The sequence below is a fragment of the Oryx dammah genome, unplaced genomic scaffold (assembly GCF_014754425.2).
Source record: "Oryx dammah isolate SB20612 unplaced genomic scaffold, SCBI_Odam_1.1 HiC_scaffold_10, whole genome shotgun sequence".
Classification (NCBI taxonomy): Eukaryota; Metazoa; Chordata; class Mammalia; order Artiodactyla; family Bovidae; genus Oryx; species Oryx dammah.
Window position 1 is genome coordinate 5455168 of NW_024070194.1, and position 13582 is coordinate 5468749.

Sequence of the window (13582 nt, forward strand, 5' to 3'; positions counted from 1 at the left end):
TGCGCCTGCGCGCGGGGAGCCGCGGGGGAGCCTCCCCCTGATTTCCTGCTTTGGTCCCCAGGAGGCTGCTGGCTGGACTGGGGCATGAATGCGCTGACAAATGGCAAGTTCTCACTAGAAAGTTCCTGGTGCCCGAGGGAACAGGAGCTCCCTCAGTGACTGGGAGCAGAGACACCAAAGAAGGACTCAAGGGAGGGTGAGGGCCCTAAGGAGCAGGGCGGGGAGGAGCGGGAGGGCGGAGCACACGGCCAGGCAGCGCATTACAGTGCGATCTGGGTCGGCTGCTGCAGCCTGCAGCTGACATGGGGACACAGCAGAGAGGAGCAAAGGGCGGCTCTCAGAGAGACCCGGGGAGTGGGAGCAGCAGGTCCCAGGAGAGGGAAAGTGTGGCTGACCAAGGAAGGGCCCGGAGGATGCCCAGTGGGCCGGGCACGTGGTCAGGAGTCTGGCTCCTGGGCTCAGCCTGGCCCCGCCTGTCCCCGCAGCCTCCCAGGCCGGGCCGAGGAACCAGACACGGCAGGGCCTGCCCTGACGGTGGCCGAGGATGAAGCGCCTTGGCACAGAACAGCATGTGCACACAGCAAACCGAGGGAGCCACACCTCTGCTATAAAACAAGTTATTGTCTCCTGTGGAAGAAAGGGGGCTGCTGGTAAACAAGCAGGCTGGGCAGGAAGGTAGCTTCAGTCCTAGACAATGAGCTCACAAGGGCTCCATGACACCCAAGGAGGATGTAGACACTGTGGTCTGGATCAGAGGAAAGGCCGGGTCAGAGGAACCAGCTTGGGGAGGGTGGCAATTTGAGACCACAGGACAGGTGGGCTTGTGAGGGCTCAAGAGACGAGGCGGGTCTGAGACAGAGTCCTGGGGGGGGGGGGGGCAATGTGACAGGTGCTGGTGCGGGAAGAGGGGAGACCCCTGGGGAGAGGAGGGAGCCCAGGGAAGAGGGGAAGCGGGGAGCCTCAGCCAACGCAGGCTGGGGAGGAAGGAGCCCCAGACTGAGAAGGTCTGGACGGCCGCAGAATGCCTAGAACCAGAATGCCTCCCATTTTAAACCACCCCCACGTCCCCTAGAGGTCTCTCTCCACGCGTCCCTACCCGCAAAGAGCTCATGTAACTGGAAAATGCCTCTTACATCTCTTAGATTTTTTTAATGGGGGGATTTTGAAGACCTTGGATCAATTAACTCTCTGACAATTTTTTTTCCCCTCACTGGCAAAAAAGATTTAAGAAAAAAGTATCCTTCATTATCTACACAAAAATACACACTTAACTACCTGCATGTCCTCCACACACACACACACACACACACACACACATATATACTTTAAACAAGATCTTTTGAAAAAGAAATCTTCAAGGAATGTACAGATATGCTGTTGGATAGAAAACAGCCTATAAAGCATACTGCTAACCCTGAACCACAAAGAAATGAGTAAATTTAAAAATGTCTACAGATCCAGCGCCTTAGGAGCCAAAGACTTACTTACCCATCCTTTACTAAAGGCGACTGAGACTGAATGGTGGCTGAAACGGTCAAATAAACTATCAGAACTTAGTGGCTGAATTAAAAAAAAAAATCCAAATCTAGCCTGTAGTAAGAAAGATTTGAACTTTAACCTTTTAATTTTGAGCTCCTAGACTTCCCTGGTGGCTCAGTGGTTAAGAATCCACCTGCCAATGCAGGAGACCTGAGTTTTGGTCCCAGGTCCTGGAAGATCCTACCTACATGCCAGGCCTAAAGCCTGTGCTCAGCAACAAGAGACACCACCATAATGAGAAGCCCTCATGCCGCAACTAGAGAAAGCCCGTGAGCAGCAACAAAGACCCAGTGTGGTCAAAACATAAATACATAAATAATAAAGTTAACTTCAAAGTATTTGAGCCCCTTGTCCCTTCAGCCTGGACAGCGTGCAGGCAGAGCGACACCATGCACAGCCTGTGCTGCTGCCCCTGGGACAGGGGGGTGGAGGGGGGTGGGCAAACCCCGGCCCTGCCCCCCGGGGCCCCTAGGAACAGGGGGTGGAAGGGGGTGGGCAAACCCCAGCCCTGCCCCCCGGGGCCCCTAGGAACAGGGGATGGAGAGGGGTGGGCAAACCCTGGCCCTGCCCCCCGGGGCCCCTAGGAACAGGGGGTGGAGAGGGGTGGGCAAACCCTGGCCCTGCCCCCCGGGGCCCCTAGGAACAGGGGGTGGAGAGGGGTGGGCAAACCCCGACCCTGCCCCCCAGAACAGGGGGTGGAGGAGGGTGGGCAAACTCCAGCCCTGCCCCCCAGGGCCCCTCGGAACAGGGGGTGGGGGGGGCCCTGCCCCCCAGGCCGCTCGACATCCAGCAAGCCCTCTGCCCTTAGATCTGGGTCTCCCCGTCTGTGGGGAAGACACACTCCCCTGCTGCCGGCGCTATGGGGAGGGGCGCGGCCCGTGAAGGGCCTTCCATGGATTTTGAGGGCTGATGAGGCCCCCTCAGTTTGGAAGGGCTCCGGAGACAGCTGCGTCCACTCCCCAAACAGCCAGTTTGTGCCTTAATGACACGGTCTCCTCCACGGCTCACTTGAGACTGGACTTACCGCTGAACCACATGATGAACATCATCTTCGGGGTGATTTTATGATCACGGAAGAAATTCAGGAGGTAGGAGAGGGGGAAAATGTTCACGGCTCTGCCAAACAGCACAAGCACCTGCCAACAGCAACAGATGAAGTCTTACATGGAAACCTCCGGTTCTTCAAGCTTATCGAGGTGAACACACCTGCTGACACCCCCGTGATAAAGGCAGCATCCCCTTGTCATCAAAGACATGAACTCAGTGCTAGGCAGAGATGCGGGGATGCCAGTTTCTACGTGTGGCAAGGATTAAAGCTCTGGATGTTATGTGTCTACTATGAGAAAGAGAGGACTAACAAGGTATCAATGATGGCTTTAGCAACGCCAAGAGGGACTCATTTAAGGGCCACCCGGTTCCTCCGAAGGTGCCCGGCTGTGGGATGGGCTAGCTCTGGGGAGACAGACAAGGTGTTCCTGTCTCTCCCATCGGGGGCCCACTCCTCAGGGAAAGGAGGGAAGACGGCCTACCCATGCCCGTAAGTGCTGCTCACTGAGCACAAGGAATAAGCAGGTAGGTTCTAACAGGAGGTCACATACACCCTGCCAGATCCTAGCCATCTCCAAAGGCAGGTCAATTTTAACAAAATATAGCATTATGTACAGTCCAAATCTTATCTAAGTGGCTTTTTAGAACTACTTATTAATTTTCTTTTCTTCTCTTCATCCTGGTTCTCACTACCACTAACTTGAACAGAACAATATAGCCATAAGCTATATTATGGGGAGTCCAAGTTTGTCCTTTTAACCAGCATGAATTGAGGGTGCTTTAGACTGTGTGTCCTGGAAAGTCAAGTTAACATTAATTGCCCCCAAACACCTAACACTTATATGCCAGACAATGTTCTAAGCATTTTATATGCATTATCTCATTCAATTTCCATCCTTCCGAAGGTCTTATGAGGTAGGTATTACTGTCTCTGTTTTAGAGACAAGGAAACCGAGACAGAGAGGTTAAGTATGAAGTGACTGGTCCAAGCTGACACAGGCAGGAAGTGGTGGAGCCAAGTCCCCCAAGCCTGGCTCAGTCCCCAGTGCCCACGCCTTTGACCGCTGAGTGAGCCTAAGGTGTTCCATCTGAGTGGCACAGGCCGCCTCCAGGGGCGGCAGGGCCAGACTGACCAGGTGCTGGGGGGAAACTGAGTCACCATCCCAGGCACCCCCTTCGTTTCTCTTTCCCTCCTGGCCCATGGCTGAGATCGCCACGTCCCTGTTTCACCCTCTGAGGGCGAGTCCTCCAACCCCAGGTCTGTGTTCCAGGTGTGACCAAACTGGCCTCTTCCACCCAGTGACCACATTAGAGGCTATTAGACTCGCTGTAAAAGACTTGGGCTCCTGTTCTCTTGTCCTGCGTCTGGAGGACAGATAACAGTAACAAAAGCCATGAGGTCGTGCTGACTAAGGCAGAAGCACCCAGACTGCAAAAAGAAAAACATCTTTCTTCCGTGGGCTCCTTATCCTCTATGCCTCAGGTTCCCCATATGCCAAACAGGAAGAAGGCCTCATGCTCTGTACATGGTAGGTGACAGTGATTTAAAAAAAAAAAAAAAAAAAGCCTGCCTCTCAATAGCTGTCTTGTAAAGTGGAGTTGGTAATAAAAGTTAACTCAGGATGAATTGCAGTAACTCAACAAGGTGTGCTTTGCAAGTGTCTTAACAGAGGATCTAAAAAGACAACACAGAGACCCAATTTGGGCCAGGAGTATGACTCAGCAGGAGGACATTGGGTTCATACAGAGAGAGCAGAGACACAGGGGGGCCACAGGTGAGGGGCCTAGGGCAAGAGGCGAGACGCCTGAATGCTCACCACTCACGCCACTTTCATCAGATGCCTGAGCGAGCTGGACCTTTCTTTCAAATGCTGAAACATTTGTTTTTCTCCCATTTCCCAAATCTGATTTTAATTCAAATCACTAAACTTCTGTTTTCCTCTCTTAAAGGCGTATCTTAATTCGTTTTCTACTGCCAGCACCCTTCTCCTGTCCAGTTATAACACTTTCCCAAAGTCTACTTGATGGTAAGAACCACTGGGGATGATGATGCCTCAGGATGAATCTCCAGAGAATGGAAGGGCCCTGGAATCTTTACCTTGAACAAGTGTCCAAAGTCACTCTTATAAATGGACACATTAGAATGAAACCATAGTAAGAATTTGGTATATTCACTATAATCATCCAAAAAAAAAGTGAAAAGAAAAAGAAAATCATCCCCAGTTTGCCAACCATTGTGAATATTTGGTGTATTTTCCTACAGATTTTTCTTCTAGGCATACTGCGTTTACATGGTCATAATCAATTACACATTCGATTTTGAAATCTGCTTTTGCCATCGAACATTAAAAACTGGCATTTGTGTGTGTACGCACACATGTGTCCCATGCCCCCAGCCCATGGGATCTCAGTTCCCCAACCAGGGATCAAACCCGTGCCCCCTGCAGTGGGAGCATGCAGTCTTAACCACTGGGCTATCAGGGAAGACCCAAAAGAACTGATAATTTCTGAAGAAGACTGTAACAATTCAGGGCTTTCCTGGTGGCTCAGATGGTAAAGAATCGCCTGCCAATGCAGGAGACCCAGCTTTGATCCCTGGCTCAGAAAAAGCCCCCGGAGAAGGAAATGGCAGCCCACTCCAGTTCTTGCCTGGGAAACTCCATGGACAGAAGAGCCTGGCAAGCTACACTCCGTGGGGTTGCAAAGAGTCTGACATGACTTAGCAGCTATACAATGCAACAGGTCACGTAAAATTAAAAACCAAGCAAAAATTCTTTTCTTGGGATATTTATTTGATTTCACCCTTTCCCATTTATTGTATGTTTATGATTTTTTAACAAAAAGAAACTTGCAACAGAGGTTGTCTATGTAGCTGTTGACTATGACCAGTTAACAGTTACATAAATGAATCTAGAATATGTGGTTATTGATCTACAAATAAGTCATTAAATAAAAAACAAGGAAAATACTTACTATGCACCAGATGACAAAGGAAATTTCAAACTTGTGAGGGAAACTAAAAATGGACAGGCCAAGAAATGCAAACACACATGTTTCTGAAACAAACCAAAGAATGGATTATTCAGCCTCAACTATTTTCTTCCAAGACAGGATGGGCTCGTTATGCAAACAAACATTTCAGATGTCAATCAGAATCCAGTATAACACTTTGCTTATTTGCTGGAAAATCTTGGTCAAGCTTGTCCTTTGATTCACTCATTTTTTTTCTATCACAACAAGCAACATGTGCTTCCTATTCAGAATCTCCTAATTTAATGAGCCAGCTGTCAAATACCCATGCAAATAAATACTTTCCCACCCAGGGACAAGGATAAATATATGAATCTGTCCATTTGCTGAACACTGTGATTAGCAAGGATCCTGACTGCGGCAAAGTGGCAGAAATTCAGAGCAAAGTGGCTTCAGACACCACATGACCAGTGTGAAAGGGCCCTTTGTCAACTTCTTTGCCAGAGCAGACAAAGCCCACTGACTTCACATATTTAATGCCACCACAAGTTTAGAAGGCTTACACCCTGCAGGATTTGCAGGAAGAGATATGTTTCAACTCTTGGCTCCCCTCCACAAATCCAAGAGAAGCTGGCATTTACTCTTGCTGTACAAGCAGCCACTTGTGTATCCTAAGAAAAAGCACCTTATAAATTTCTAGCACTAGGCTCCCTGCTTAGATTGTGACATCCTCCAGAAGAGCGCTGGAGCCAGGGAGACAAAGACTCTATTTTAAAAGCTGAACATCATAAAACATCAAGGCTGTTTTAAAACATTTTAGCAATGGTGTCTTTTTTTTTTCTTCTTCAAAAATGTATCCCTTTCGAACAAGTCTACAAGCTGGACAGTATACGTATCCTTCTCCTCCCTGAATGTTTTTCTTATCAAATATTTTTGTCACCTTTTGAAATCAGCTCATTTAGAAAACGTTCCAATCTAGGTAATGCTGTTCTCCGGTAGCATGAATACAATTATGTGGATAAGTCATAGTTAAAATTGAATCTGTGATGGATATTTAGATTGATTCTATTTCTAGTATTCAGAAAGCTACAACAGGGACTTCCCTGCCGGACCGTGGTTGACTCCATGCTTCAAATGCAGGGGCTCAGGTTCCATGCCTGGTTGGGAATTAGGATCCCATACTCCTGGGCGCACCTCCCTCGACCTTCCCCAAGGAAAAAGCGACTGCAGACACCCCTGTGCACAAGCTAAATTCCTGATGGTAGAATCACTGGGTCCACAGAACGTGTGCCTCTGAAATTCTGACTGATGCTGCAAATGACTCTCCTAAAAAGATGGCACCAATGTACATGCCCATCAACAGGGCCTATTTTCTATACATTCATGACAGAAGCGGGGAATCACCAAATTTAAAATCTGATGGGTTCAAAATAGAATCTGACGGATGTTTTGCTTTACATTTCTCTGTGGTGAGACTCAAGAGTCGTTGGCCATGACTTTCTGAGAAAGGTGCTGTGCAAAATGGGCTAGGAAGGGACAGACCAGCTTCCAGACTCACTTCTTAGCTACAAGACAGTGCTCAAGCCATTGGACCTGAGCCTCCCTGTCTGTGGAATGAAGTCTCTGCACAGCTTGCCCCTGACCCCTAGCCCGTGACAGTGTGCAATTACCGCTTGGATATGAGACGGCCCATAGAAATGCCAGGGGTGGTGCTGATAATGATAAGCAAGGGAGTCACTTGGGGGCCTTCACTCCCGGGTATAAACTTGGGGGGGGTCCAGATTTCATCAGAGTTTGGTGCCACACTGAGCCTGCCGGAGAGAAATGTCAGTGTGGCCCTGACCCCCTCCTCTAATGCAGGATCGGCCCAACATGTCCTTCAAGAGACTTGTGAACCAAGAAATGCTTGGGACACTTTGGGAAATGCTCTAACTCTCTCTCTCTCAGAAATTCACAACACATGTTAGCTGCAAAGTCTCACAGTTCCGAAACTTGTTAAACTTTTTCAAAATACTTATTTATGTATTTATTTCTCTGGCTGTGTCAAGTCTCAGCTGTGGCACGTGAGCTCCTCACTGCATCGTGCAGGATCCTGAGTTGCGGTGCAGGAGCTCTCTAGTTGCGGTGTATCGACTGAGCTGCTGGGCGACGTGAAGATCTTAGTTCCTCGACCAGGGATCTCACCCAAGTCCCCTGCACTGGAAGGTGGACTGAACCACTCACTAGGGAAGTCCCTGTTAAACTTTATTTACCCCAGGATTTCCCAAACTCTTTTTTGACTATGGAGTCTTTTTTCATTTTCTGGCTGTACCTCGAAGCACGTGGAACTTCCCTGACCAGGGATCGAACCTCGTCCCGTGTAGTGGAAGCATGGGATCTTAACCACTGGACCACCACAGAAGTCCCATGGAGTTTTTTTTTCACCGAACTCTTATCAATCTCAGTTCCAAGGAACAGATTTTTGGAAATGTCACTTTCACATATTGTAAATGTACGCATCTCAAATGTTCGTAATTACAGCAGTTCTCATTATTTTTGGTTTGAAAGTTATAGGAATCCAAAGTTCCCCCTGTTACGTATTAGAACTCTTTATGGAATGTGAAAGCCGGAGGAACTGACAAAAGATAAGGGAGTGCGGTATCTGACCCTGAGGGATTCTGCTGCCTCTTCTGCCAGGGAAGATTTGAAGGGACTCCTAGAACAGAGGAAGGAAGAACAAGCAGCTCTGGGAGGCCCACAGGGGACTGCAGAGGCCGAACTCACCACACAAAAAGGCCACGGTCCGCAGGGTTTGCTGCATGAGGATCTGGGTGACCGGGGACAGGTTGTGGTGTGTGTAGTGAGACATCACGATGCCGGAGAAGAGGATGGCCATGATGCCTGCAGAGGGACAGAGGGGCGAAGCACATAGCCATGAGCAGAGCAGAGAAGCACCTCCACGTGACACGCAAATCCTGTCTCACGCTTCCTACAGTCCCCACGGCCTCTAGTATTAGGCGCTTCAAGAAAGAGGAGAAGTAATACCTGAGGCTTCCCAGAGAAATGTTACTGGCAGCTTCATTACCAGCTGGGTGGCCTTGTGTCAAGTTTCTTCCCCTCCCCAAGCCTCAGTGTTCTCAACTGTACAGTGGGACTAACAGTACCTGCCCATGGAACTCTCAGGAGGGTAACGAAGAGAAGCCATGTCAAGTGCCCCTCACGAGACCAGGGCAGAGCAGGTGTGAGCCATCACTGGCATCAGTGGATAGAAGGGGGGCAGGCATCATTCTTGGGGGCAGAAAGGGGACATAAGAATCTGGATATAAAGAATGGGTGGATTTTTACTTTGCTGTACTTTAATTTTTTAAAAAGCATGTATTTATTTGGCTGCACCGGGTCTTAGCTGTGGCCCCTAGGACCTTCAGTGCATCGTGTGGACCTTCTGTTGGGGCACAAAGACCCTCGAGTTAAGGCATGCAGGCTCAGTACTTGCGGTGCACAGGCTCAGTTGCTTAGTGGCACGTGGGATCTAACTTCCCCAATCAGGGATCGAACCCAGGTCTCCCGCATTGCAAGGCAGATTCTTAACAACTGACTACCAAGGAAGTCCTTGTCGTACTGTAATTTTTAATTTTCCCACAGTCACCATGAATTAACCTTATATATGAAATGAAAGATGTTTTTCTTTTTTTCCTAAGTGACGTGCTTTTTCTTTAATGGTCTCCATGAGAGCATCTACAACTTTTCTTGTGCTCTGAGCATGTGAGTTTCAGCTTTTGTCCACTGCCCTAATCACCGCTGAAGCCACTTAACACAGGGTTTCCTCTCTGTGTTTTCTTGGTGAAGCAGCAGCAAAGAGGTCTTTATTTCAAGTAAAGAAGCTGAGATTTTTACAAAGCCTTTAAACAAGCTGCCAAGATACATGAATTCCAAGTCTATAAGCAAAAGCTTAACTCACTTCTGCCATTTTGTAGAAACAGATCCAGTTAAAAATGAGTGAGAAACACAGAACTGCACTGGAGATGGTTCAACTGGGAAGCTTGCTGTATAAATGATACTTTACAAAATATAGGAAAACCCCACTCTTTGTGGCATCGAAAAGGTATTTGCTGGCCGGAGAGATAGCACAAGCTGGAACATTTCATTCCCTGGCCCTTTTAGGAAAACAGCACATTCTTGTCTGCTTTTTCCTTTTTGCTCCAAAAGGAGGCCGGGCTGGGAAATTCCAGCAACGCTGCCCGTGAGCCACACCTGACGAGCTTGGAGAAGGGAGAGGAGAGGGCAGCAGACTTCCTTACTGGTGACCTCAGAGCAGCGACAAGCCTCTAGGAGTCAGGAGCCATTCTGAGCCTCTGCTCCACTAGATAAAACACGACCTCAAACCTCTGACTATCCCCTTGATTCATCTGCTCCTCTTGGTAAGTTCCTGCAGGCGACCACCTGGAGAGCTTCTTCCTGACTCTGCACCCAAACCATGGATGCCACAGGCAATGTGAGGTGACAGAGGGACAGCCCAGAACCGCGAGGCTGGGGAGGCAGATGGTACAGCTCACTTCAGTTCTGCGGAGCTGCTCCCAAGGGTCTCTTTTTCTTCAGCGCAATCCAGTGCTAGACGGTTCTGGTCTGGGCTCTCAAAGGGCTTTGTTTCGCTAGCCAGCTTCAAGAAGGGTTCACTGCAAATTCACTGCAAAGCTGAGACTTGGGGGTTCTTACCCTGAACGAAAAGCCAACCCCAGAGGAGCCTGAACCATGTAAACTGTGAATCACAACCACGTAAATTGTGAGAGGAGTGGGCTTCCGCCCATATTGTCATTCTGCCCACAGACAAAGCTTGTCACAGCCCTCGGGAGGCCTGACATTAAATAGCCACTCCAGAAAGCCCCCGACTCAGGCTTCCCTGGTGGCTCACATGGTAAAGACTCTACCTGCAGTGCAGGAGACCCAGATCTGATCCGTGCATCAGGAAGATCCCCTGGAAAAGGGAATGACTACCCACTCCAGTATTCTTGCCTGGAGAATTCCATGGACAGAGGAGCCTGGTGAGCTACAGTCCATGGGATTGTAGAGTTGGAGACAATTGAGCAACTAATAGATGGGGAAACGTGGAAACAGTGACACTTTACTTTTCTGGGCTCCAAAATCACTGCAGATGGTGACTGCAGCCATGAAATTAAAAGACACTTACTCCTTGGAAGGAAAGTCATGACCAACCTAGACAGCATATCAAAAAGCAGAGACATTACTTTGCCAACAAAGGTCCGTCTAGTCAAGGCTATGGTTCTTCCAGTGGTCATGATGGATGTGAGAGCTGGACTATAACGAAAGCTGAGCGCTGAAGAACTGACACTTTTGGACTGTGGTATTGGAGAAGACTCTTGAGAGTCCCTTGGACTGCAAGGAGATCCAACCAGTCCATCCTAAAGGAGATCAGTCCTGGGTGTTCACTGGAAGGACTGATGTTGAAGCTGAAACTCCAATACTTTGTCCACCTGATGCAAAGAGCTGACTCATTGGAAAAGACCCTGATGCTGGGAAAGATTGAAGGCAGGAGGAGAAAGGGACGACAGAGGATGAGATGGTTGGATGGCATCACCGACTCAATGGACATGGGTTTGGGTGGACTCCAGCAGTTGGTGATGGACAGGGAAGCCTGGCGTGCTGCGGTTCATGGGGTCGCAAAGAGTAGGACAAGACTGAGCGACTGAACTGAACTGAGCGACTAATACTTTCACTTTGCAGAAAGTCCAAGGCTCCAGGAAGTCAGATCTGACAGCGAAATGTGGAAGCTCCCTTGGGACTGAGGCCACGGCCCCCTGGGAAACAAGCAGACAGGCTCAGCGCAGAAGGGGTCAGGCTGGCCGCATGAGTCTGGTGCACTAGGCCAGGGGTTGGAAACCCTAATTCAGGGGCCAGACAATAAAAACAAAGATAAAAACAGTAAGTGGGGGTGCGGCACGTGTGGAAAGAAGGCACAGGCCCATTAAGGGATGAGAGCAGCTCTGTGGACGGGGGCCGAGTGCTGAGCAGTCTTCCTTTCTGGTTTTTGAGAGATGCTAGAAATCTGCTTCTTAGGAAACCTTCCAATGTTTTCCTTCTTTGGCTGCACCGTACAGCCTGTGGATCTAGTTCTCCAACCAGGTATTGAAACCCACACCCCTGCAGTGAAAACACTGGGTCCTAACCACTGGACCTCCAGGAAATCCCAGAAATCGTCCAACTTTTAATGACAGCAACTAACTCAAATGTTTAAAACTTTCTGTACAGATAAACCCCATCTGGGGGCTGAATTTGGACCATATAGAAATGGGCTCTCTGGCCAAGAAAAGAGTGGACAGCCAGCCATGACCCATGCCAATCCAGTCTGGAGTCAGGGGAACTCCCAAGTTCCAGGGGCTGAAGGAGAGTCAGGGTCAGCAGTGGGTGCCAAAGCCCCAGGGTCAGCTCACACACCCTCCCTAAGCCTGGATGAGGTCACCACCCAGAAGACCCTCACCCACTGCAGCTGCTCAAAGATACTGAAGGGGAAGATGGTGCCAGCAGTCTCGGTCCTGGAGATAAAAGACCTGAGAACTTAAAACATGACCTGGAATGAAGAATCCCGACATGTTCACTTCTTTCAGAAGGCAGCATTTAAGGAAGTGGACCGCAGTGCAGCAAATGATCAGCCTCTCAGAAGGGAAGGAGAGAGGGAGGGAGGTGGGAGAAAATCCATTGCTAGTCGCAGTTAAACCCATGGCTTCGAATGTAATTGAAGAATTAAGGGATTCAAGTGCAAAAGGCAGGAGGTGAAAGACTGCCGTGTGTAATTTCTACTGCACTGACCTTTACTGTGGGTGAAACACACTGCGCTTCTTGAAGCCTAAGGCCGAGTCAAGCCCTAGCCAGTTTTGCTAATGACCCAATCAGAAACATATTGCGCTATAACATCTGGACTCAGAGGTAAACAGTAAAACAAGAGACTTTCCTTCCATTCACACCACCTGCCCACAGGCAACTACTATTAACAGCTGGACGTGCAGACTGCCAGCTCTTTTACCATATGCTGTTGTAAAGTTTATCCATCTCTAAAAAGTAATAAACAGGGCTGTATTACAGATATGGCATGTATTCCTAGCAGAGTGGTTTTTAAAAAGTCCTTCAACACTTAGCTCTGCCTGTGTAACAGAATCCCAACTCATCTCCAGGTCTAAGAACCCTGTGTGGGTTGGGGCCTTTGCCCCTCTGGCCCAGCCCCAGTTTTCCTGCTCTTCCTGGACCGAGTCCAGCTCCCCCCTGCCCCCTACCTGGGTCCCTCAGCATCTGCTGCCGGCCCCGCCTTCCCTGGCGCCTCCTGCGGCCTCCCTGGCAGCCAGCTCCTCCTTGCCACGTGGGTCTCAGCCCTTCGGCAGCACTTCGAGGACAGCTTCCTGACCCCCGCCTCAGGATGCTCCTGCCCCCCTGCCACTCTATTACGTCACTCTGATTCCTCTTTTTCACATCATTTCTTTTTAAAAAGTTACTGATCTATGGCTGCACTGGGTCTCCGTTCCTTCGCTTGGGTTTTCTCTGCCTGCAAGAGCGGGGACGACTCCTCGCTGCATGCACAGGCTCCAGTGCTCGGGCTTCAGCAGCTGCAGTGCACGGGCCTAGAGCATCCGGGCTTCAGTAGTTGTGGAACTCGAGCTCAGCAGTTTGCAGCTCACGGGTTCTAGAGCTCGGATTCAGTAACTGTGGCACACGGGCTTAGCTGCTCTGAGGCATGCGGAATCTTCCTGGGCCAGGGACTCAACCCACATCCCGAGTTAGCAGGCGGATTCTTACCTACTGCGCCACCAGGGAAGTCCGGGGGGCACTTGTGTTATCATGTCCACTTCCTGTCTGCTGTCTGAGATCACACAGCTAATGAGAGGTGGGGGTAGCATTCCAACCAAGTCTGTCTGGTGCTATGTTCTGAACACACAGATTTACACAGGGAGAGCGTGCTATTTGGTGGTCCTGGTGACCTCGGCGACAGGAAAAGCAAAGCACAAAGAGAAAGGCGGGGGGGGGCAGCACTGAAGTCACCCTT

The 13582-nt window shown here is 49.6% G+C and overlaps 1 protein-coding gene across 1 annotated transcript in view; it reads right to left on the reverse strand.

The window, feature by feature from the left end:
• The window catches only part of SLC9A8 (solute carrier family 9 member A8), a 74921-nt gene that overhangs the window by 8690 nt on the left and 52649 nt on the right, over nucleotides 1-13582 (reverse strand). Inside the window, exons 11-13 of the mRNA XM_040248171.1 lie at nucleotides 8320-8436; nucleotides 5560-5642; nucleotides 2564-2675 (exon numbers count right to left, since the gene is read on the reverse strand). Coding sequence (XP_040104105.1) covers nucleotides 2564-2675; nucleotides 5560-5642; nucleotides 8320-8436 — 312 coding nt within the window. The remainder of the gene's footprint in view (nucleotides 1-2563; nucleotides 2676-5559; nucleotides 5643-8319; nucleotides 8437-13582) is intronic.